Genomic DNA, 27790 nt, shown 5'->3' with positions numbered 1-27790 from the left:
ATGAAATGCAGGAACAGACATGACTCTTGTGGATGACTGCAGTCCTGAGCTCTCCTGGCCTCTCTCTCTCAGTGTGTGTGTGTGTCTCCTGTGGCCTTCTGCCCTGTTAAACATGAGTCTCGCTCAGTCTCTCTGACATGTCCTAAACCTACAGACCCCTAAACAAGACACCAGTGTCATCAGAAATATGAAGAGGAATAGTTCATTTCAGTGGGGACGGTTTGTCGCAAGGACATGGAGGAAGCTTTATGGCTGAGCAAACTGTGAAGGAAAGTCTGAAAAAAAAAAAAAATCAGAAAGGACCAGTTCGCTGATTTAAGCCATTGTGTAGCAATGTCTGTCTGTCTCTTTATTTATTTATTCATTAATTAATTAATTAATTTATTTATTTAACTTATAGATGACTGGCTGATATGGATGTTTTTGACTCATTTCAAAAATTCATTGAATAGACAGCGCTGGCCTTAAAAAAAAATCTTTTTGTTATGTGGATCAATCAATTTTTTTTTTAGAAATGACATTGAAAAAAACATCAATTTGAGTAAATGTTTAGAATTTTGAATCTTTATAAAAGCCAAATACTTTTTTGATCAATGTAGTTGCTGATAGGCTGAAAAATATTTTAAATTAAATTATTTTCACTTAATGGTGGGATTAAATCTGTTTAAATTGAGTCTTTTTAGCAACCCATTGCAAGACTGTTTTAAGTCAGGTGGCTGGGTTAAATTATTGAATCACATGCTATAATTTTGGCTTAAAAATGAACTTAAAATTTAAATTCACAAACAGAATTTCTAAATGTGACAGTAATATACACTACCGGTCAAAGGTTTGGGGTCAGGTTTTTTTTTTAGTATTAATTTTATTTAATAATTTTAATTATTCTGTTCATCAAGGTGGCATTTATTAAATGTAAAAAAAGTTAAAGTTTATTTAATAAATATTTATTCATTACTTATTTTATGTAATTTCAAATAAAATTATTAATCTAAATTTATTATTATTATTATTATTATTATTATTATTATTATTATTATTATTATTATTATTATTATTATTATTATGTTTAATTTAAGAGGGATTTCTGATAGATCATTTGACCCTGAAAACTGTAGTAATGAAGCTGAAAATTCATCATTAAAATCACTGGAATTTGTTTTTTTATTAAATTATAAACTACTTTTAAACAGTTATTTTATAGCGCAATAACATTTCACAATTGTACAATTTTTTACTGTATTTTTGCTAAAATAAATGCAGCCTTTATGAGCACGAGAAGCTTATTTAAAACATTTAAAAATCCCACTGACCTCATACTTTTGAGCGGTAAATAGTTGAACATAATAATGCATCATTATCTATGTTTATTATGTTTATAAAATTAACATAATAAACTTAATAAAATTAAAATTATTTATGTTTATAAAATTAACATTTCACATGAATTGAACTAATCTCTGTGATTAATTTGACAAAAAAATGTAAGCTGGTTCTTGTGCTGGTGTATCACTGAAGTCTGGAAGAGCTGCAAACATAAGTCAGTGAGTCCGTTCATGAATAAATCAATTCACTCACTTATTTGATTGCATTTCATCTTTACCTTTTCTGTATTCTCTGTCAAATATTTTGTCAAAGAGCCCCTATTATGCATTATAAAAGGTCATATTTTGGTTTTGGGGGTCTCCAGCAACAGGCTGATATGCATGCAAGATCAAAAAACATTTTTATTGTCTTATAATATGCATTTATTTTTACCTAATCATCCCAACGACTCTCATATGATTTGTTCAGCGATTAATTTGTTTCCAAACCTCTCCTTTGTTATTCTGTGGTGATTGGTCCAATGAACCAGTCTGTTGTGATTGGTTGACTGGGTTCAGAGTGAAGCAGAAAAAAAAAACACCTATTGCAGATATGAAGTACTCAGAGTACAGGGTATATGTGTGAGCCCAATGCAGGAATGCATTTAAGCAATGCAGTTAAACACCAGCATATACTCTATTCTTGACACTAGCCACAAGTAATAACAAGGACACATATTCGGTATTAATCCACACAGTGGCAAAAGTTGAACTACATTGAAAATTGAAAAGTTTCTCTTTAACCACTGCTCTTTTAACACAGGTTTTTAGAAAACTTTTAAAAATAATCTGATTAGAATTGCATCTCACATTTCAAGATTACTGTCCATACAAAGAAATACATTTATTTTCCAAGAGCAGCATTCCAACACTTTTATAGAATTGTTTCAGCAGCACCGATTGTGTATTTGAGTGTGTGAGAGAGTCATTGTGAAACCGATGGTGTTTTTGTGGGACAGAAGCAGAGCGTTTGGTTTTTATGATTTCGGTCACCCCTGACCTTGTTTTATCCCCAATCTGCTGCCTTGCTTTTATGCTCTCTGTCTTTCTATCTGTGTTTGAACATCAACAATGAAACAAGCAGGTCGGCTACTTTCTCTATATGTTTTTCTCTGTATGTTTCTATTCTGTATGTGTAATTAAAGATTTTACTGTGCGTTTAGAGATATAGATAAACCATTAAATTATCAAATTATATAAAACATACCAACAGAAGCTGTTTTTGTCCTGCTGTCGTTCATGCTGTTTTCACTGTGATTTAACACTCGGCTTTCAGTATGGTGATAATGAAACATAATCACTCAATGTTTATCACTATGAAATTGTTTTTTTTTTTCAAGTTTAGATGATATTTACAAATGAGATTGTGTATTGAAAATCCTGAAACATTTCTTACAAAGCTGATAAAGTGCTAATGATGTCATCTAAATGATATATGCATTGTCATATAGCATTTCATTCAGAATCCAGGCCATTTATTATTGTATTTATTTAGTTTTTTTAATGCTGGGGTTCTATCGTGTAGTTCATATGCATGAAGCTCTCGTATGTGTTTGGTCTTCTTGTGACTGTTCACAGCATGTTCAAGACACCCATATGGCTTGTGAGAGACAGAAGGGGAATTAAAAATGTGAAAGTTTCAAGCACGATGCTCTGTTTCATCTGTGGGACAAAACATGTAGGTCACATCACCATCAGACCTTCCCAGAGCTCCCTGTCCTCATTCACTTTTATTCAACCATCTCTTCTCACCATTTTTGGGCTTTTGTGTAGCTATTTTTTAAATCATTTTGTTATAAAAAGTCATTTTGCAATAAAAAGCAGTTGTATTCACTGTATTACATAGCATTAAAGTGCGGACAAATGTTATTTAATTATTTATTTACCTATTGTTTTACAGTCAAGTTGTTTTGGAAGCTTGATAATTTATAAAATTAATAATTAAAAGTTTAAATTTATAGCTGTCGTTTGTTTTGTTCTGTAAACTACTGATTATATTTCTTTTAAATTAAAAAAAAAAGTTGTCATTGAGAGCAAACAATGATAATTGCCAAAATAACAAATATGTGCAATATTTTCAGACCTTTTTACATTCTTTATATCTGTTTATAGTCAATTTATTATTTAAGATGACACAACCAATGTTTCAATGTCAGGAGGGTAAAAGCAATATTTGATTAAATATCCCTGCATTTCAATCATAACAGATCGAAAAAAAAGTTATTTTGATCAAATGTCATTTTCTGGAGAAGTAGAGAATATTAAATGGCAATGGCTGTTTCTCATTACCAAGTACCAAAGTTCGAACTTGCATCCTTGGGAATTCTGATTTGCCAAGTTCTGACTTGGAAGAATGAACTCCTGAGGACGCGAAGACACAAGTCAGGTACTTCTTCAAATGGAACAGCAGTGTACTTTATAACGTCACTTACCTCACCATGGATTTATCGGTTTCACTGTACATTAACAATAAAATGATTGACTTATATAAAGTACAGCCTTATAATTAATACTATAATAATATCAAGAATAAATATTTTTGATTTAAGAAAATATAAACGTAAATAACCATAAATGTGGATTGAAATGGGTTATTATACACAGACTTGTGTCTTTGATTACCAGATTTAATAAACTACAATGGACATTATACAAGTATAAAGTACAAGAAGTAAAAAATAAATAACGTTAAACAATTTGTAAACAAAGACAAACAGTCTACAACACGCTACATAATTAAAGGCATTTTCTGGAAAATTGTGTATAAATGTTATCAGACCTGTATAAAACGAAACAAATATTATTAGTAATAGTTAAATTAATTTTTTGTAAAAATCATAATGCCAATAATATTTCCTTACAGTACATTACAAATGTTTTACTGTTAATAATCAGACTTCAAAGCCAAATAAATGCCTATACTGTAGGTCAAGGGTACTCAGCACTGTTCCTGGAGACCTTCCTGCAGAGCTCACCTGCAGCCTTGATCAAACACACCTGCCTTTAATTACCAAGTCCTTCTTCAGATCCTATTTCGTTGGTTTAGTTGCATTTGATCAGGGTTGGAGCTAAACTCTGCAGGAAGGTAGATCTCCAGGAACAGTGTTGAGCACCCCTGCTGTAGGTTTAAGCCAGCTACAAATTGATTTAAATCTATGTATTTAAATCTTTAAAACAACTCACACACTGCCTATTTTTTTAAGATGCATACATTTTGTTATGATTATGCCTGGCATTCACACTACTCCAGCATCTTGGACCCTCAAAAACAAATGTTTTGAAAACGCTGTTTGGAAATGCTGGGGATCTGTTACAGTATAAATTAACAAAGATGCAGTCTTTCAAAAAAGAGGCATGGCTAGCTACAATCACTCTTTGATTAAATGCTTGCACTATTGCATATCTCTCCCTGATTCGTCAAGCCCCTCTCATATAACCATGATATACCCAAAAATATGCACAAATCTAAAACATGTGCAAATCTAGTGAGATGAGCGTGTTTATTGGCAAACGAATCCCCAAATGTGTTGAGTAAGTAGCTTGAAATAAGTGTTTATGAAAAATGGTGAATGAAGCCCCGCCTTTTAATACAGGAGCCAATCATTGATCAATATAGACTGACGATTCTTTGAGGAGGAGCTTGGGTTGGACGTATATTTTTAATGACAGTTTCTGAAGTTGTTATGAACTCTCTGGGGTCAGCAAACGCACTGGAATCTCAGCGAAAACTTGCTTCAAAGACATGAGAAATATATCCACTAGGCATGGGACGATAACTGGTTTCAAGGTTTACCATTGTTTGGTAAAGACAATATTTTAAAATGTTCTGTTATACCGTTTCTAAGGTATACACACTGTAAAAAATGTTTGTGAAAATAACTGTAAAATTCTGTAAAATTGTGACATCTAAATTTTGTAAATAGAAAAACAATGAAACAGTGTTAAATTTACAGTATGGTTTTGTAAAAAATAAAAATACAGTTGTAAAACGTTGAACCAAATTAAACTGTTAATTGTACTGTAAGAATGTGTATTAATAACAATGTTTATTTGTAAAATTTACTGATCACTGTTATTTGAATAGTGCAAACATGTAATACTGAAAGCTGCTGTAAAAATTACAAATTGATACTAAACAAACTAAAATCATCCTATTACAGATTAAAAAAAGCATGTGTACACAAGTATACCAATCACAAAATAACCAAATCATGTTTTCCTTACATATATCATTACATATTTACAAGTTTTAAATGATGGGTTTTAAAGGCAATGTGTCTGTTCAGAATTGTCCTAATAGTATATAAGCTATTTTAATATTAGGCTTTATTGATAATTATCATATTTAATGTTGGCCTATGGAAAGATAATGGTTATTTGTCCCTAAGGGTCCTTTATTTTTGAACACTATGTAAAATGTAATTGTTAATCCACTGTATTTAACAACATATATATATATATATATATATATATATATATATATATATATATATATATATATATATATATATATATATATATATATATATAATTTTTTAATTATTTTTTTAAAACAATAATTTAATTAATAAAATATAAATGTCTTGTTGTTATTTAAAATGTGACAGCGATGTGTTTATAGTTCAAATGTATGCTTTTGTGTAAATTAACGTCTGCGTTTGAATTTCAAACTCTGTTCTGCCTTGTCCAATGACTAATCGGCTATCTGATTCTTGCGGGAGCAGCCATTTTACAGACGTTTATAGTGAGTGCGCGCGCTCCATCTGTCCGGCCCGCGAATGAAGCTGTGGATGACGTCTGCCAACATTTCTAACTACTGAGGCACTGTGGTAAGTTTAGTGAAAAGTTCGTTTACTTTGTACTTTAAACGCTTTATCATACAAGCACCTGCAAAAAGGGAGAGGATATTATTTGGGGTGTTGCACGGTCGTCGAAATAATAATGAGTGGCACAATGCAAAGGTAACTCGGCTCCTTGTCTTATCGTCTAACTAACGTAAAGCTGAAAAAAAAAACATTTTTTGTTCGAAGTCTAAAGATGATTAACCACGTGTAATTTTTGCAACAAAACCTTCGAGACACTGAGAGGCTATGTGTTGCATTGTAAAGTTCATAGTAACGAACTCCTATTGATTTTTCAATTATGTTAGTGCTGGCTGTAAGCGAACATTTTGCTCTTACGCTGCATTTAAAGCACATTTCACAATGAGTCTGCATCAACCGTTAGTGCTAAAGCAGTTGCAGATTTTAAATTTCTAAATTTCGTTGTGTGACCTCACGTTTAACACGGCTGAAGATTTAATGCCACTTAAAAGCGCATATAGCAGAAGGCCGACCTGTGGCTTTTCCAGTAACGGGTTGCAAAAATACTTTTACAATTAAATCGTCTTTCACATCTCACATGTCCAGGAAGCATAGAGCTGCCTCAAATAATACTGTAAGTGACATTTACAGGAAAACTGTTTCTCAGTCGTCCACTGTCATGAATGTGTTGTTTCAAATGATGTAACAACACCTGAAACTACTGAATTATACTGAATAGAGCTGTTTGTGGATTTAAAAGATTTGGAGGAAAATGGAATAGCTGTAGGTGGTAACGTAGTTAAAGGTGCACTGTATTGTATTGCTGGTGGTGATAATTTGCGTTCACATGCCATTGGTGGGTTTACTGAAAATTTCAGTATTGTGCTCAGTATTTTTGCAGGTATTGTGAAATAACAAGAAATGAATTTCAGAGTGATAACCCAAATGTTTGTGGTCCACAGCGCACCCGTGAAACTTATGATTCTGCTGTTCATGATTTACGATCTTAAGACAGTCAAGACATCAAAGAAATAAAGGTAAACTCTGTTTTCTGTTGCATGTCAAAGACAGTTACACTTTTTACCCAAGTCTTTACAGTGAATCAATTAAACATACAGTGAGAGAATTTAACTTTTCAGACTTTAATACTACTGTGTCCACAGAAATAATCTATAAAGGAATGTCATACAAAAAGGGACATTTTCTTGTGTCTAAAAGTGATGAGTTCAACTTCTCATCATTTTAATCCAAAATGACGAAGCTGTGTTTTTTGTAATGGGAATACAAAAAGCTGAATATCATTTTGAATACCATCTGTATTCTGACTAAACAGAGTACCAGGCTACAGTGTCTTAGCATAAATGACTTGGTTGATTTTTATTTAACATTATAAATTGTTAATGGGTACCAAGTCATTACGCTGAAACACAGCGTGCTGTCGAAGTAAAGAGATCTTGTCCACAGAAGTGAAAAAAATATACTAAAAATCATCATGTATGCTTAGATAAAATAACATGTAGTTTAAAGAGATAGTTTTTCCAAAAATAAAAAATGTTGATATCATTTACTTACCCTTGACTTTTTTTTTTCAATCCTGTTTGGGATTTGTTTATTTTTTTTCTCAAGATGATAATTTAACTGTTGACTTCTATAGTATTTTTTCCTACTATGGAAGTCTATGGTTACAAGTTTCCAACATTCTTTTAAATGTTGTCTCAAAAAAACTCAAACTGGTATAAAATATATGTCAAGGATAAATAAATTATAGATTTTAAATTAAAAAAATGTTGTGATCTATCCTCTTGAAAATAGTAAGATTTTTGTTTTATTTGCAATTAGATGAACAGAAATAAACTCTTAATAAATTTAATAACTACATGTTTAATCACTACTTGATTGATTTCAGTAATGACTGACTTGGAGACAACATTTCTACGTACTGCCATCACTGAGGTCTTGCCTAACCTTCCAGAGGCAACAAAAGACATTTTAGAGGAGACATTGCAATCCATTGGAGTGGAGACATATGATGATTTTAAGTTTATTGAGGAATCTGATTTGCTAACGGCATTAAGGCCAATCCAAGCTCGAAAAGTCCTTGCTGCTTGGAAGTTAAGATGTAAGTCATGTGTTGCAGAACAGAATACTCCAAGACAAGTTCACAAAGTTACATGTGTAAAAAGGTCTTGAAAAGAAAATGTAAATAAAATAAAAAAAACTTTGTGTTAATGACTATTGTTTGTGTATGACCTTTTGCAGGCCAGACACCAGAAACAAGCAGCTCACCACAACCTTCCACAGCCTTGCATAGTTCACCTGCAAGTTCTCAATCATCCTCCACCAGCATCTCCCAAAGCCCAGATGTAGACTGGGTGGATACGTTTCTGATACCATGGGATAAATTTCCTCAGGAACTAATGCAATTTTTGGAGAGAGGAAAACGACCAAGTCCACGAATGAGAAGAGAGATGGTCCGGATTGTGGTAAACGAGATGATGCGAAAATGTTCATGCCCAAATAAAAGGAATTCTACTGAAGTTGCCAAAAAGATGGTAGCAAAGTATCCAGAGTCTCTCCTGGATGTAATAGAGGGGGATGTGGTTGGGCCAGGGTACCATTCTTTAGTGAAGCAATTGCAGTATAGGATTGAAAATGTGAAGCGATCTACAACACCCAAAATAAGAAAACGAAGACATCAGACTGATGACTCTGACACGGATGAAATTCCTCCAGAAAAGAGGGCAGCAATTCAGGATACATATGGATGCATTAACTGGCATGTAAAATTCCTGCCACTGGGAGAGACCTCTGAAAGCCAGGAGGAAAAGAAAGAGAAAATGAAGATAATGTCTCGTCAAACTGATGCAGATGCAGAAGAAGTCAGACATCTAATGAAATTGACTTTCTACACACAACGTAACCAAGTAAATCAGGGCAAGAATATAAAATGTCTCCTGGAGGATTGGCCATGGTGGTTTAATGAGCTTGGCATGGCAGTTCACTACAAGGAGCTTACCGGAATTGGTCTTAATGAAACTTTCACCCGGAATCTGGACTTGAAGGGGAAACGACTCCTAAACTACTTCAGTACAGTTGGTGTGAACAAAAACAAAAAGTTCCTGCAGGACTTAACAAAGTTTAAAGTGATGAGGGGAGAGCTAAGTGGTTGCTCTGAAGATGTGAAAGAGATGTTGATGCTTTTGCTTTCCTACTTCAATGAGAAGGAAGATGCTATGTTCTGTCATGTGGAGGACACATGCCTCGCAGAAGAGGTAGAGATGGACAAAGTTAATTTGACCCCAACACTTGTTGTGTGTGGTAAGTTTATTTGTTTGTTTCTTTGCTATAAATTTTTTTTTAATGCTTGACTATGGAGCTAAAATATGACAAAAAATCTGCATTTTTTTGTTTGAATTATTGACAATTGTAATTTAATAAATCAGAATTTTTATATGCCGTTAAATTTTGAATTTGAATTAATTTTTTGAATTTGAATTTCTTAACTTGAATATTGAACATCTAAAATTTAAGACAACTGTAATTTTCAAGGCAGAAATTTTTTATAGACGTATTTTCATAGACTGCAGATATCCAGTTTATAAAAGTACAGTATCAAGTTTTCAGGATAAATAAATTCAGAACATCAAACTCAGTAATATAAAACTCAAAACCAGAATTTTAGATTGTGAAATTCAGATTCAGCAGAAATAAGGTCAGGGGTCATCGACAGGAAAGAGTAGACGATCACCAAAAAGTTAAAGCTCATTTACAGAGCTGCGTGAGTTTACAGCCTGGTGTATGTGAGGCTCAGGAGGACACAATTCTTCTGCAAACTGACTATCAGGGTCAGCTATTTTCACTAGTTTGTGTAATAAATATATACATGCTTCAGTGAACCAAATTCATATACTTAATTCAATTACATCTCGTTGTTTAATAAATTTTATTTTTTCATTTTTGCCTGCATTTTCAAACTCCCTGCGTTTTACAGCTGTGGTAAATGACATATTTGCATGCACATGCTTTTTACTATATAGTATATAGTATAGTATTTTAAGGAAGATTTTAATGTTTGGCCAAAGTCTATCATCAACACTGAAATGCTGCCTCTTTTAAAAATCATCTATTCACATCCAAGATGTCATATTTATCCTTACATTTATATTTATTTAAATTATCAGATTTTCCATATATTTAAAAATATCGCATTATTTTTGGCTAAAATACATTGAAACCAAAATGTCCAACAGGTGGCACCAAACCTCTATCTTTGTCACTGAATTGTTCATTCAGAGGTGTTCGATTCGGCTTATTTATAAATGAATTAAGTGACTCATTGTGAATTACTTGCTCAGAGATTTTTGTTAGCCTCATTTGTTAAGTGCTTAAAACTTTTTGTTCAAATGGTAACATGAGGTGTTAATAAGTCTATATTGTTGTGAAAAGTGTACAGTGAAAGCCACTTGATGAGTTTTCAACGTTTTTTTTATGTAACCCGAAACTGAAAGCATCCTTCCCCATACTTAAAGCTAAAATACATGAGTTTAATTTTACATTAGGCTATATGTCGACAAATAACATTTATTTTGACCTATTTCCAGACCCCCCAAACCCCCACCCTCGTGGTGAATGATTCCTAGTTTGACTTTTCAGTGATCGTCTACTCTTCCGTTGATGACCCCTCACCTACTTTCTGCTGAATCTGAATTTCACAATCTGAATTTCTGGTTTAAAATTTTATAATATTGAATATGATATTTGGAATTTCTTTATCCTGACTTGAAACTACTTTCACAAACTGGATACCTGCAGTCTATGAAAATACGTCTATAGAAAAATTCAGTTGTCTTAAATTTCAGATGTTCAATATTCAAGTTAAGAAATTCAAATTCAATTTTTTTTTACGGCATATAAAAATTTAGATTTATTAAATTACAATAGCAAATAATTTAAATGAACACAATTCAAATTCAGATTGTTTTCGTATATTATTAGCTTCATACTTTACAATAACAATAAATTTGTTACCATTAGTAATCATGAACGTACAACAGTACTTATATGGCATTTATTATTTGTTGTTACTCACATTATTATGTATTTCAAGATCAAAGAATGTCATGATAACGTTTAATAGACCGTTCAGCATTGTTCAAGTATTGTTAATTGTACATTCATTTGAAATATTTGTAACAAATAAATCTTGTAAAGGTTTTTTAATTTGTTTGTATTTTTTACTTTTATGGTATTATAATTAAATACCAAATTTAACTTTTATTTAACTTTTTTCTAAGGCCAATCCTGCTTTTCATCGAAGCGTTTCATGCTGTGTGTGGATCGAACTGTTGTACATGACAACATCCCCTCCTTCATTTCCGCCCTGTGCATGATGTTTGGGAGCTATTATTGCTTCAACATCCATTACCCATCAGAGCTGGCATCAACCTTGGAGTTTTTGCAGAGGTATGTGTTTTTGTACAGGCTTTATACAACATTGAAGTGACCTAAATTGCTAATGCAAGGTTTTCTTTTCCCTGGTTTATATGTACAGGTTGACAAATTTCTATTATATTAATTATAATTAAAATTATAATTTCAATTAAAAAGGTATTTTTCCCCAAAAAAGAAGATTTTCCCAAAAACATAAGATTTTTTTATCATTAATACAATTCATTTTTTTCTCTTTTTTGCTCAGGTGTTTCTTCTCTATCAACCCAGAGAAAGGCACTAAAGTGGAGAAGACAAACACAGCCCGTCTTCATGTGAACCCAAGAGTTCTTACCTTGATTCAGGAACTTTCCGATCATGAATGGCGTGATGTCTAAATACGGACTGAAGTCAGTCAGGTTTGGACATACAGTGAATGCCAGTTTCTCAGGTTTGTTTGATCTGCCATGCTTAATGTATGTGTTATTACACAACTGTTAGAGTTTTTATTGCTCTAGTGTTTTCTGAATTAAGTTATTCCTGAATTGTTGGTTTGTATTGAATATTTGTTTATAAAACAATTGTTAAATGTTCTTAACCCGATTTAAGAGAAAAGTTGGTAGCACTTTATAATAACTACACACTATGAACCATTTATTAAGCATTAATAAATATAATGGATTAATTTACTGTTGAGCATTAACTCTACATTAATAAACATTAGTAGACAGTTTATAATAATGGCTAAAAATGTTGTATTCTTGACTTAAAAGCATGTGTAATGTGCTTAATAACTGTATTTTCATACTTTGTTCATGATTCATTTTTCATGACTAAATTGAGTATCGCATTATTTACAAAGCAGTTATTTAAGAGTAGTTGGTGGTTTTTTAAGATCATTCAGAATGCGTAAGTTAATGATTAATTAACTATTTAAATAAACATTTATAAATATTATTCAGGCATATACTAATAGTTAATTTGTATGTTAATAAATGCTTTATTAACTCAACTTCATGCAGTTTTGTGACCTAATCTAAAGTGAGGACTATTTATGCTTTATAAATCCCTTATAAATGACAAGGCTCAGTTAAATTCTAAACAGGATTTTTTTTTATTAATTTGAAGAAACACAAATGAAACTGTATCAAATGAAAATAAATCTTTGCAATCTTGTGTAAAATAAAATTACTGTAGAGTTTAAACATTGCTACATAACATTGAAATGTTGCATCCTATTATATTGTTAAATTATATTGTTTTTTAATCCAATTTTATGTTAAATTTTGACACTCCTGTTATTCGGCAATGTTTAAACTTTACAGTAATTAAATTTTTAAAATAAGATTGCAAGGATGTGTTGTTCATTTGATAATGAGCCTTTAATTATCATTTATAAGGGATTTATAAGCATAAATAGTCCTCACTTTAGGTTAGGTTACAAAACTGCATTAAGTTGAGTCAGTAAAGCATTTATTAACATACATAGTAACCATTACTACATGCCTGAATAATACAATATATAAATATTGATTTCAATAGTTTATTAATTATTTACTAACTCATTCTCAATGATCTTAAATATCACCAATTACTCATACAAATGGTTTGTAAATAATGCAATACTTAATTTAGTCATGAAAAATCAATCACCCACACATGATGAAAATACAGTTATTAAGCACATATTAGTGTGCTTATAAGTCAAGAAAACAGTATTTGTAGCCGTATATATATATAAACTGCTTCCTAACGTTTATCATTGTAGAGTTAATGCTTAACAGTTAATGAATTCACTATTTGCTAATGCTTAATAAATGGTTCATAGTGTGTAGTTATTATAAAGTGTTACTAAAAAGTCTTTCATTTTATTGGCATTTCAATTTTAGTTTTACTGGCAATGTCTCCCATCTCTTTGCCTATAACTTTCCTTATTTGTTTTCAAGAAGACAATTATTAAACTGTCACATGCTCTCTAAAAGGTGAATGTATCGTTTGTAAGGAAAGTAATAGAAATTTGTGTTGCAAACTGACAGACAGTGTTGACTTGTTTATGGTTAATAAATACAAATTATAGTTGGATTACTTTGTCTTTGAGTGCAGTTTCTATGATCTATGCATATCTAGAATTTATATCCCTAGGTACTGTGTAACATACAAGTTATCGTTTTCATGCATGGTCAAGGGTAAAGCAAATGATTTACAGTTGCTACTGAAATTAAACTATGTTCATTATACGAAACAACATTGGTCTTCTTAAAATATTATAAATAAACACAATTGACTAAAGTGATGATCTTATGCTGTTAAGTTGTTTACATTTTAAAATGTATTTTCGTTACATAATTATTGTGGCATCCACAGCTGCCAGATTTTTTTTAGATATTAATGTAATTATTAATTTTAATAAATAGTATTAATTAGTAAATATATTGTTTTGTTTTTTCACGTAATTGTTCTTTATGTTCAACAGTTTTAAATTGTAAACAGGTTTACATTTTTATTGTAATTTTTACAAAATTATTCTGGCAACCACAGCTGCCAAAATATTTTTGTAAAAACAACAAGATTTTTTGTTTAAATACTAAAAATTTAAGTATTTCTTACACAAAATTTTTGTAAATTTTACATAATATTAATTTGTTTTTTACATAATTATTTTGTACATATACAGTTTTAAATTGTAAACAGGTTTACATTTTTATTGTAATTTTTACAAAATTATTCTGGCAACCACAGCTGCCAAATATTTTTTGTAAAAATAACAAGATTTTTTTGTTTAAATACTAAAAATGTTATTTATTCTTACACAAAATTTCTGTAAATTTTACAAATTTTTAAATTGTTTTTTACATAATTATTCCGTACACATACAGTTTTAAATTGTAAACTGGTTTACATTTTTATTGTATTTTTTACAAAATTATTCTGGCAACCACAGCTGCCAAATTTTTTTTGTAAAAACAACGGAATTTTTTTTACAGTGCATAAGAGTTTGTTAATGTATTTTTTTGTGTTGAACAAAATCTGTTTTTGAAACTAATAAAGAGGGCAAAATTATTTCTTAAAAAATATATTTTAAAAAAAGTTGTTGTTTTTTCTCCGACATGTAAAAAGTACTTATTTTAGATTTTAGAGCAGTAATCACAATACCGTGATACCTTGAAACTTAGGTATTTTTATCCAAGGTTATTATGCCGTCAGAAATTTATACCGGCCCATGCCATTTATCCACATAAGCTTTAAATCTCTAATTTTAAACGAATCAACTACACTTTAAACAAATATTATCTGGTTTTGTAATTTGTATGAAACAAACGCAAGGTGCAGTCTGTCCTTTCAAAAGTATATCACATGACAGCAACTATTAGAATGCCCACAAACTTATAAACAAAGAAGTCATTGTCATTTCGGGAGGAGATTTGACATCAAGACCAAGTTGGTCTTGATGGCAAATTGCATCAGAAAACCATTCAGAGTATGATGTTGGGTAACATGTAAACAGAAAAAGGAGTTTGGTGTGATCTCATTCCCTTCGAGAGGGCATGCGCATTGGGCAACCTGAAAAACTCAAATATTGTGATTTAAAAACTAAAAAAACTAAACTTAAGAGAGAGTTGTTGTGTCATTTTATCGCTGATTTGACACATGAAATTTAATCATGAGCTTGGCAAACAGTTTGGAAGAATTTGGTGTTTCCACACTTCCCTGGGAGGCGTATCAAAATGGCAGCTGAGTGAAATTTCATAAAACAGTAAGACAACTGTGAAACAGAACAAATAGAACCCTGGACGTACTTGAAGACTTGTGTATCATCAGTTAAAATTTTCACTTTTCAAGCATATGTTTGTGTTTGTGTTTATGTAATGTTCATAAAACAACCAACAAGCTTTGTTTGCCTCATTTGTTGTAGTGCATCAAGCTACTTTCAGCTTTCAGCTTAGCTTAGCTAATTTCCACTGCCTTAAAGTATTTTATGCACCCCTTGTGTCATTAATTATTAGCATTCACTTTCAATTTAATTTAGATTACAGCGCCCTTTTAAGCAACTGGCTGTGGGCTCCATTTAGTGTTTGATTATTCAGAACAACATTATTATGTTTTTTTTTCTGTGTGTGTGTGTGCATGTGTGTGTGTGCTTTTATTTATAATTCGCTGACTGTAGCTCTCTTGCCTTAGAAGAGAAGTGCCCATGGCGGCTCTGGTCATATTTAACACTCTTGCTTCCATAAGTGTGTATGTGGGGAGTAAGTAGGTTAAAATGAGTGTTTATGAGTGTCTTAAGCAGGCTGCTTTGAGCTTGATGGGTGTTTATGTATTCCATCAGAGCGTGGTGTTTAATCTCAAAGCAGATGGCACAAGCTCACACTCTCCATAAACAAAAACAGCTTCCTATCCATCAGGCGTCCTGATTACTGCAGAATCCAACATGTGTTCGGGCTGAATTCAGCTTGAGAGAAGGTGCTGACATGTTATTCTTATAGATTAAAAAGAAATAGCTGATAAGTGTGTTACCGAGTGATCATTGTGGAGGTGGTATTTTGAGAACGCTGTCGAGAGGGGACCTTTTATAGACATACAGTATGCAAATCATTATACTCAACCTGTGAACCTGTTAATAGATCAACATTTTTATGTTTGTTATAGAGAAGCAGTAGTGAACAAAATACTTCTGTTTTTTGAGATATAAAAAATTAAATACAAAATTGTTAATCATTTTCTCAACCTCTGGTCATTTCAAACCTATTTTTATTCCTTTGTGGAACATATTGTAATAAAAAACATATTTTGAAGTTTCCTCTCTTACTTTTTTCTTTTTGAAGAAATCAATGAGTTGATAAGTGATGAGTGCTTTTTTATCAATATTAATTATTAGCATTTGTCTTTGGGTCCTACTGATTATTTAAAATCATTTAAATGTTGTATTTTTAGTTTTATTATCATTTAATCGTTTTTGTAATTTAGCCGTTTTTATATTTTTGTCTTTGCATTTTAGTAATTATAGTGTTTTGACGTCTTAATGTAGGGCAACACGGTTAGTTTAGTTTGGTTTAAGAGCCCCTGTTATGGGTTTTTGAAAATGGCCTTGCTTGCAGTGTGTAACACAGCTCTAAGTGAAGTGAAATATCCAGCTGAGGCTTAAATCTGAGGTTTAAAACTATTGATTCATCTATAAAAGACAAACACTGTAGCAGATCTCGGTTGAATCAAGTCGAATAGATGCTGTGCTCTGAAATGTGTGGGAAAGTTAGTGTTATCTTTTCTACCCAAAGATGTGTCCAGAATTAGTGGTTGTTTATTTTTGCAAGAATACCTAAGCATTATAACCCCAGCCTTGTGCTGTGTTTCCGCCATGTTTCTGATGAGTGCTTCAGCAATCTAAATGCTTAAAACGGGAGATTTGTTGGCCATATGTTAAAGGAAGGATCAGAAAAGACTACACAAGACTTTGTCAGAGCTTAATAGAAACTTTACAGTACAGTAAAGTTCTTTACAGTAGTTCATGGGGTCAGTTTGGGGGTGTTATGTGGAGGGTGTTGCGGATGGAAGTGAGAACCGGGGTGGAGTTGCAGCTGAAAGTGAGGACCAGGGGGAGTATAGTTAGGGTTGAATGGGGGTGTCGCAGATGGCGCCCTCACTATTTTGTCGCCTCTATGGATGCGCTTGTAGAAGAGCTTGTATTGTATAATACTGTATGTAAATGATCAATATCAAAATTAATATCAGTAACAAGATTTTTGCAAAACTGTCACAAAAGTTTTTTTTGTTTTTTTGAAATTGGTATCAGTTTAACAAAAATCCTATTAGTGCATCCCTAGTTTATATTTCATGTTTATATTTTATGCAGATTTTTTTATCCATTAATGTCAAATACAAGCCATCACTTCCTATATTGTACATTATAGTGTGTTAAGGCCTTTCTGAACGATTTTAATCACATAAAAACATCAGTAAAAAAAAACACAATATAAAGTGGCGTCTTCTGGGACATTTCCTTTCACATTCTCACCACGTGCTCTCATCAGGGTTCATGTGTAAAAAGTACTGACCCTCTTACCTAAGACCCACAGGAGAGAAGTCCCACCACAAAATATGTGTTTGAAGATGCAGATGGAACCAGAACTCTGGGACAACACGCTGTCCTCTGACATCTGATGAGACTCTGGATGACAAGACGGAAATGAGGAAAGGATGAGTGCGGAGAGAAGGAAGAAATACCAAAGCATGGGATGACAGGAAAGGGGAAAGGTTTTGCTGCTCTCAAATTGGAGCCAAAGAATAACATGTTCAACCTCAACGAGATTGGACAGCCGTCAAGATGCCACTTTTTTCACCCTATTTACCCCGCCTTTTGTCTCTCTTGAGGGTCTGAAGTGTACTGGAGAATATTTGTTTGAGAGTTGGCTGTTTGCACTGGGAGTTTGACGGAGGTGTGTAAATGTGGGTCAGGCCGAGAAGGAAGGAGCACTGACCTCTGGATTATTGGAAGAGGCCTTAACACATCAGACGGGTGTATGAGACTCTTGTCTGGCCATGTTCTCTTCTCCTTTCAATCCCCAAAGTGCTTGATCTGACATTTCAGGATATTTCAGAAAAGTATGGCCTATCTGCATTCTGTTAACAAAACTAAAACAACAAAATATTGTATAAGAAGACAAAAACAAACACTAGGTAACATGTAGTGTAGTATACAAAACAGTACTGTGCAATCAAAATTTGAATGGTGGATAGTGTCGACATGAGATGAAGCACAAAAATGTAATCATTGGTCTATTTAATATTCATTGATGTGAAAAAGTATGTATACCCAATTTCTTTTTTAACATATGTTAGGATTAACTTTAAAATCATGTTTTCTAAAAAAATCCTCACTTTTAATGTACCAAAAATGCACAGAAACTAAATTGTCTTTAATAAAAACCATTAATACACCATTTGTTAAATCTTGTTCCATTAAAAGTAGTGACATGCTAATTCAATATCTGTCTAAACGTGTTGAGGAAACTATTTGTGCGCTCATTTTCTCCTACCTGTACAAAAAAAAATACCCAATTACAGTTTTCATTCCTTAAAAGAAACTGAATGTGAGAACTACACAAATAAATGTGAAAGTAATTGATACCCATTGATACCCAGTTATAAATTGTTGTGTGTTTTAAGAGTTTAAAGTATGTTGATCAGCATAATGTACAGTAACAGTGGTAAGATATTTCTCCGCAAAAATGCTTTTTTTTACTTAGAGTTTTGTTTTGTCATAAATCAAGAAGCACTTTCTAGACAAGTAAAACATAACTTCTTGTTTGAATAAATAATATGCCAAAATTAAGTTTTTCATTAAAACAAGATAAATAATCTAAAAATGGGATAAGTGAAATTAATCTTGTTTTTGCTTTGAAATAGGATTATTTTGCTTATCCAATTGGCAGATTATTTGGCTTGTTTTAAAGAAAAACTCACTTATATTATTTCCTAAAATAAAAATTGTTTTACTTGTCCTGAAAATGTGTTTTGTACTGGAAACAAGACAACAATTCTAAGTAAGAAATGCATTATTTTTTCCCTTTTTTTTTTTTTTTTTGCATTGTTATTTGAAATCACAATGAAAATCTCTTTTTACATTATGACCAATACCTGAGGCAAATGAGTCCCCTCCAATATTAATAGGGAGGTATTTGTCGTCATTGCCTATGACATCTTAAAGTTTAACCAATATTCTCGAAAAAAGTAGTTTTCTGTCGTACACTCTCAGAAATAAAGGTACAGGAGCTGTAACTGGGGCAGTACCTTTTTAAAAGATACATATTTGTACCCAAATAGTCCACAGTAGTACCAAAAAGCTGTATATTTGTACACAAATTTACCTAAAAAGTACCTTTGTGGTAGCATTATGCACCTTTTAGTTACAAATATGTATCTTTTGAAAATGTACTGCCCCAGTGACACCTCATGTACCTTCATTTCTGAGAGTGTAGGGAAAATGGAACCTGAGACAGATTATTTGTTATTTAAGTGCCAATTAAATGAAAGCAGCAACAGATTTATGAATTTATTCATTTTTTGAAGTGAAACAGGTTTAAAAAAATGATTATAATAATAATAATCGTAGAGCAGGGACTCAACAGTTAGGCTATTGATTGGATAGATGCAGAGCTAAATATGAGCTTGCAGTCTGTAATATTAGTTGTCATCTAAATGATTAGAGAAATACATTAAATATCATTCATTCATTTTCCTTTGGTTTAGTCCTTTATTTACCGGGAATCACCACAGCATAATGAATCTTAAACTATTTTGCCATATGTTGTTTTTGTGCTCAGATGCCCTTTCAGCCACAACCCAGTTCTTGGAAACCTCAATACACACTCATTCACACACACACACTCATACACTACAGCCAATCCAATTCACCTAAAGTGCATGTCATTGAACTGTGAGGGAAACCAAAGCACCCAGAGGAAACCCACGTCAACACAGGGAGAACATGCAAATCCCACACTGAAATGCCAACTGGACCAGCTCGAACTAGCAACCTTCTTGCTGTGAGACGACAGTACTAAACATTGAGACACCATGCCGCCCATAATAAATATATTTTGCTGAAAATCTGGAAAAAAAGCAATAATATTGTACTAAAAATAGATCACATACTGTATACAGTAGATACATAAGATAAAGTTTTTTCAGTCATCCCCAACTTTGAATCTTTCCTCAGCTTCTCTTCCCAGCAAGCATTTGTATTGTACTTAAAAGAAGTCTAATAATAATAGTGTTTAAAACAATTCTAAACTTGGGCTGTCAGTGAAAATCCAATAGATATTTAACCCAAAACTAAGACTAGTCCTTAAATACACATGAATCAATGACTACACACTTTTAGAAGTCTTTCTTAAAGTTTGCCATTGCTATCCATGTTAAGACATCTATTAGATGTCTATTAAACACAAAATTGCTTGGTTGGTTTTCTCTCAGAGTCTCAGTGTGGAATTTAAGTCTTTATACTTTACATCCTCTAACACTCTCAATAAGTCTCACATCTTCAGCGTGTCTGTCTTTGATGGATGGAGCTTTTTACCTCCATTCAATGCTCTGTAATTAACGTCAATGCTGCAGATGCCCTGATGGAGATGTAGAGCGTGGGGGGGAAACGGGTTAGGGCAAAGTGCTTACTGGGCAGATTTTGCGCTCAGCCGTCATTTTACATGAAGCTCTCCATTTCACAGTTATCAGGAAGGGATGATCTCCTGTCTCCTGCTACGGGGGGCTTAAATAATCTAACACCACACTGTCCCGAAGAGAGCGTATGCTGCAGGACAGCATGTTTTAGCAGATTAGAGGGCGGTAGAGTGAATCTCTTCACCTGCAACACAGGCCAGCTGTGCAGGCAAGAGACACGACACAAACCAGATCACAAGTGAGAATAAATATCCCCAACATGGCAGTGATCTGAAATGTGTGCAAGAAATATGCTTAAGCCGGGTTTAGATTTGCTAGTCCTTTAATATTAGAACTTTAAATAAAACACAAATGCTACTAAAATACTAATCCGCTTTTTTTTGCTCTAATCCGACTTTAATATTACGTACTCTTTCTGGACGAAGAGAGAGAGAGGGAGTGGGATTGAGGAAGACTGAGCCAACATAATATATTTTTTTCAATGTTTTGATATTTAATGATGCGGCGATATGTCTGCCCAGGAAGTGATGTCATTACCAGCACATTCTGGCCATCTGTCAGAGTTATATTTGTGACACATTCTGGGAACAGGATGTCTAAACGCTCACTTTCTATGCAAGCGAGGTCATTATTGCTCCCAGTTGCACAGATTTTCTAAAGTGACGCATAATCACACATGACAGAAATCTGCTTTGGGAAAACAGTAAACAACATCAACTGTTCGGGCTGCTTCGATTGCATGATATTCTCATATAGCCTGACAGTTTTTTGCTGTTATGGAATTGCTCCCTCTTTACCAGGCACTGCAATTGCCTTACCTGTGTGTATCTTCAGGTATTTCTCTCTTCATGGCTCACAGGAGATACATTAGCTCTGTTCTTAAACCTAGCAAGCTGCCTTGCTGTCTGCTGCCTCCATAGGCAACTCCTTTCTACAAGGCTGATCCTATACAACTTGATCCCTATAAGTGAATGCCTTATAAGATGTATAATGTGGTGTAATGTTCTATAGTGCTATTTGCAGGAAGTGCATAGGAAAATGGACCTATGCTTAATTCAGTTTGCATCATGCTAACAATGTTGGTAGTTAGATAAAATCTGTGATTATACCTATGCAGATGTTTAATCATTTAGTATGTGGGCATCGCTAGGCCGGTTTTAGGGGGGCTGTAACTCTGTAACTCAAACATTTTGCTATTTTTATTTCAAAATGAGATATAAAACAATTTTATAATGGAAAGACAGTTCACCGGAAGCGCTGAGGCTGGCTGGCTGTAATTAAATGTCTGTGTGCATATAGTCCATTACTTAAAACAAGAAAAGGTCATGTTGTCATAAGCCTTTATGTGTGTACTTTTTACCTTTGTTATTAGTAAGTTAAAAGTTAAAATAGTTTTTTTTTTTTTTTTTTTTGCTGTTAACATTAATTTCTGGGCCTGCATGTCCTGCAATGTCTAACATGTGCAAAACACATTTGAACAAGCAACAACATACCTTTTTGGAAAGTCTTTTGCATTTACATTCTTAAAATACTGTCTAGGTAGGCCGCACACTAAGTGTTGTAACAGAGCTTATATCGTTGAAACTCATTAGGGAAACTCGGATTCATAAGAACAATACCGCTTTAATCGGGTTTATGCATGCTCCAATAGACACTACAACAAAAGAGCAATGAGCTTGTTCTTTAATAGGGAAACAGTCTCTTAATGACTGAGGAGAAAGGCAGAGAGAGTGAAAGAGAGAGAGTGCATTGGTGCAGGTGTAATTCCATTATCTCTCTCAGTAGTGTAACAGCTCCAGGTGTCTGCAGTGCTCGAGAGCAGCAGGGCGTTTCCTCTCATCAAGGCTTCATAATCATCTGCGCTAATGAATATAATAACTGCACAAGTGCACACGGTGATTGGATGATTGCCTGAGTTCAACCCCTCCCACTGATTAAAAGCCTCTTATAGTGACTCATCCTGTCTTGGGTAATGGGGCGTCAAGAAGTGGCTGTCGTGATGGCCGGGATTCACGCTTGCACTGCACTTTTACGCGCACACACAACATGAATATATACTTTGGTGTATATAATTGTTGGCATAAAAATGGAAGTTGCAGTGGAATGTTTCCTGTATTGTATGATTTATGCATAAGTTTAACAGCTAGAATAAAATGTAGGGAGAAAAAAAATATTTTGTAGATTGGAATTTGATTGGATCCATTGTAGTCTTTAGTAGCTAGACATTACAACTCTCAGCAAGAGGTATGGACTCTTTTATTGGCCAAAGACCACCCAGACATCATTTGAATAACAATAATGAATAACATGGTTTCATAGTATTACAATTAGTTTTTATTTCACATAATTTTCACAGCACAAAATGAAGGATTTACCAAATTTATCTCTGACCACGTCAAACATGAACAATTGATTATTTTTTGGCCAAGAATTTTAAATGTGTCAAAACAAGCTAAATATACTGTAGCTGTATATTATACTTTTTATTTAACAAAACATATGCACAGCAATCTGTCCAGGCTAAAGGTCCCAGATCACCAGTTAACTACACATAAATGGGGGTTAATCTCTTATTGTAAAAAATAATAATTAAACCATATAAATGCAAAAGAAAGCAGGTAAAAAACATACCGTGTGATGATGAAAGGATGAACACACACACGGTTAACGTTAGACCTATAAATAATCTGTTAAAAAATAGCTAAAGTGAAAGCAACCTGTGCTGCTTCCAAAAAGACAAATTTTGGAACTCTTGTAATCATCACATTTTGTCTTGTCTATTTGAAAGAGACGCGTTTTAAACATATGATCATCCTCTCATTCGGTATTCACCTGTATTCTATTGCTCGCGCGAATGCAGTTATTTTTGTCAGTCGTGCTGCTTCTCAATTCTAAGATCGCCTTTGCATGCTTAATGGACCATCCTTATTGTGGAACCCTGCTTTTAAGAGTTATTATCCAAGAAAATTATTTTCAACCAGCCAAAGTGGCTAGTGGGAGTGTTTGTCTTACCTGCCACCGCTGAAATCCACCCGCATTTAGCAGGTTGGTGGGTCTTAATGTCAAGCCCTGGTGACATGTATGACAAACAATGCTTTTTTTGGCGATGTTTAATGAAGATGCAGAAGTTGGGAATTTCTCAACTTTTTAGGCGAACATCTATGTTGATCCTGAGACAATATTCCAATTAGCCAATCAGAATTGAGGGAGGCTTTTATCCTTTATGTTAGGTTTAGGCTTACAGTTAGGGTCATGTGCTTCTACATGACTGTTATCCAAATTTTATTCACCTCTAATTTTGGGAATACTTTGGTTGGGTTTAGGGGTAGGGATTAGCAATGGATTAAATTTGCAAACAAAAATGACGTTCCAGGATATATGTTAATCCAGCATTGATGTTAATCCAGGATCGCATCCTATTTGGCAAAATCACACATGCTGAACACTTACAAAAAACTCGGCATGATTCCTCTAATCAAAGCATGACTTTGTCTTTTGTTGGAGGATTTCATATAAGAGGCAGTTAGTCCTGCACTCACACCAATAAACATGTCATCACAGAAGAGATGTTGTTGAGAGAGAGGAAGATATTCTGATTAAAGATTATGAGATGACATGAATTTTGTTGAATACTAGATTATGTCAAACATTTCATAGAATTTTCATGGAATCTTTGTTTTATTGTTGAATTGTCTATTGTTTATTGTTTACTGTTGTTGTACACTCTCAGAAATAAAGGTATGAGAGTTGTCACTTCGGCAGTACCTTTTCAAAAGATACATATTTGTACCTATTTAGTCCACAGTAGTACATCAAGGTACTTATTAGTACCTAAAATGTACCTTTGAGGTACAAATATGGACTCTTAAGCTACAATTATGTACCTTTTGAAAACAGTGACAGCTCTCGTACCTTTATTTCTGAGAGTGTACCATGGGATAAATATGGAACGTTGGCTAAAATGCTGCCCTCAAAACATGTTAAGTAGTGAGAAAAGATAAAGGCAATCGCTGTGTTGAGACTTCAGTTTTATATGTAAAATTATCACTCTGAAAAAGAAAATTGTAAAGCAACAAAAAGAAAATGTTTTCTTTTTTTCTCTCCATACATATATCTCACAGTCTCTCTCTAAAACATTGTCTAGCTTTTACTGAATGCACAGGTTTTTTCAGACACTTTTTAAATAGAGCAGACGCAGAGAGAGATGTGCAGTGGGAAAAAGAGACCTCGCACTCAAAGGGCAGTACAAGCCTCTAAAACTAGATTTTTTTTAAGTTATAAAAGAAGTCACAAAAGGGCTTAAAAAGTTGTAAAAATATACCTCTATATAATGATTGTTTGGGTTTGAAATAAACTTTTTCACTTTTTTGGCTACAAAATTTTAAGTTACAGGCTTAGTCAAAACAGAAATGTCAGTGACTTGGTTTACTTGATGACTTTGTTTTCATTGCCATCAGAAATCAAATTATTTGCCTTAATCTGAATAAGACCATAATAAGATTAAGATGTTTACATGTGTTGCTTTTTGAATGTTATTTTCATGATTCCGTTTTACATGTTATAGCACATAATTCAATTAACGTCTTTGCGTCACCGCGCTATCAAGATTTCCTTTGTACTTTCATCTAATTTCAGGTGTTTCATTTTTAATTTGCTGACTTTAACTACAGTTTGGTACTTTCAGGAACATTTCATGCATGCCACAAAATGCAGCAACAATCCTACACGACAGTATCAGATTGATTTAAGGTGTTTACATGTCTGTACTGCACTTCAATAATGCAAGTAAAATGGCCATACTCCATGTCTTAATGCGATTTTTGTTTAGTATATTTATGACCTTAATTGGATTAAATCAATCAAAAATTGCTGTACATGGTAGACTCTTAATCAGAGTTTTATTTTAATCATTTTATAATCACATTATTGGTTTCCATGTTCACATACTCAATGTCTGTTTTGCATAAAAATCTTGGACATGTTGCATTTATGAAGATGGGTTGGAAAAGCCTTTTAATGTTCACCTAAAGAATGACATTGTGCGCTATAAAAATTTTAAATTTTAAGGTATTGAAAAAAAAAATCTGTCCAAACCGAAATAGAAATATTGATTTCTTATTTTGAATAATGTATGGACTTTATTATATGTGAGACTTTTCTCATTGAGATTACACAATAGTATATTGTGATTTTATACTGTGAAATAACATTAATACTGCATTTCTAACCAAACGAATTGATAGCATATTTACAAATGTTCATTGGACAGGTTAAAATATAAAATAGCACTTTATTTTATAGTCATAAGCACTAGGAATGTATTATAATAATTACAGTGATTGGCTTTTAGCTTGTTACCTATACTTCCAAACTTAACAATATAGCCCATGTAGTTACTTTATGCCCTGATTCTGTCTTAAGAAAACTGCGATGCATATTTAAGGGAGAAAATTAATTGTCAGTTGTTTTTTGTTGCTGTTATAAGAACTATATTGTCTGATTGCGGTTTTGAATAAAACAGTGATTTATTGTGTTTTTATTGTGATTCTAAGTCAGACTTTGTTGAAGTGTTACAAAAACTGAATTTTTTCAATTCATTTCTTGGCTTAAAAAAGTGTGAAATAAAAGCACTCTGGTGGTCAAAGTGGAGAGAGCTATAGCTCTTACAGTAGAGCAGGGTATTGTACTGTGTGTGTAGTGGACAACACTAGAGAGCAGGTTAAAAGGGTTTTTAATGGGACGCCCATATTCCCAATCCATCTAGCCTGTTTTTAACACACGCCTCCACTGATGCAGACTGCAGCAAAGCGGACACACACACGCGCACACATACACACACACACACACACACACACACGCTCACACACACACACGCTCACACACACACACACTGGTGAAGCCTGCTTTAGAGAACACACACATATGAACAAACCATACCATAACTACATCATTAAATGAGCATTTTCACCATCAGTCTGACAACAGAGATGATTTTGGACATTTTAAATTGGTTTATTCTTTATGGAGTGACTCTTTCGCCATTTTCAGTGAAAATATTCAGAAAAATGCTCTACTAGAAGCAATTCCTTGTTTGAATATATATATATATATATATATATATATATATATATATATATATATATATATATATATATATATATATATATATATATATATATATATATATATATATATAGTGATCCAGTGTGGAATGGACAAGCTTTGCTGTTGTTTGAATTGTGTGGTAGATGAAGAATCTCTGTTCTGATTTTTGGATAAGCGTAACTTAGACTTGTGTGTTGTATGTGGTAGATTATCTGAAACTTTTTGTATGATCATCAGTAATGAAGTGGTTGTATATCTGAACGGGACCTTCCTGGGAAAAAGAAGAATAAATAATAGAGGGTTTTTTTTTATCTAATTTAGGGGAAAAAAGCAAAATGCACTTTAAATTGTTTATTTTTTAGAACATTATCAGTTTGGTGGCTTGTAATTTTAGTGGCAAAACTCAATTTTAAACGGATGTGTTTATTTTTACACCAGAATTTACAGATTTATTCATGTCTGTATTTGAATTTATTTATTTATTTATTAATTTAACTATATATATATATATATATATATATATATATATATATATATATATATATATATATATATATATATATATATATATATATATATATATATATATTCATAATTGTTCTCATTACTGTATAGACAACATTTTATTTAAGAAGAGTTCTTGTTTTCTGGTCTCAGAATTATGGAGGGTAACACTTTATTTTGATAGTCCGTTTGAATATTAGACTGTCTGCTCAATATCTGCTTATACTGCTCCTTTAACAGACATTTAACTCACTATAAGAAACTTTGCAAGTACATGTAAACTTAAACTAAACTTAACCCCTACCAAACAGTCTACTTATAATCTAATGGGAATTATTTGGCATGTAGATGTAATGTAACTGAAATTTAACAAGCAGACCATCAAACTAAAGTGTGACCAAACAATGTTTGTAAGCA

General features: G+C 32.9%; 2 protein-coding genes across 5 annotated transcripts in view; both read left to right on the top strand.

The window, feature by feature from the left end:
- Nucleotides 1-27790, top strand: part of tafa3b (TAFA chemokine like family member 3b) — a 154058-nt gene that overhangs the window by 93362 nt on the left and 32906 nt on the right. The gene's annotated exons all lie outside the window — the stretch shown is intronic.
- On the top strand, nucleotides 6057-13672 carry LOC101886754 (uncharacterized). Of its 3 annotated transcripts, XM_021478452.3 has the most exons (6): nucleotides 6057-6190; nucleotides 7126-7200; nucleotides 8070-8282; nucleotides 8423-9481; nucleotides 11458-11626; nucleotides 11859-13672. In XM_021478452.3, exons 3-6 carry the CDS (start codon nucleotides 8072-8074, stop codon nucleotides 11986-11988), a joined length of 1569 nt encoding a protein of 522 aa, XP_021334127.1. In that variant the 5' UTR covers nucleotides 6057-6190; nucleotides 7126-7200; nucleotides 8070-8071; the 3' UTR covers nucleotides 11989-13672. The 3 variants fall into 3 exon arrangements, with proteins under 3 accessions (XP_021334127.1, XP_073766551.1, XP_073766550.1); XM_073910450.1 differs by lacking the exon at nucleotides 8070-8282; XM_073910449.1 differs by having other exon boundaries at nucleotides 7126-8282.

The sequence above is a fragment of the Danio rerio genome, chromosome 8 (genome assembly GCF_049306965.1).
Source record: "Danio rerio strain Tuebingen ecotype United States chromosome 8, GRCz12tu, whole genome shotgun sequence".
NCBI lineage: Eukaryota > Metazoa > Chordata > Actinopteri > Cypriniformes > Danionidae > Danio > Danio rerio.
This window is presented reverse-complemented; position numbering and strand designations above follow the sequence as displayed.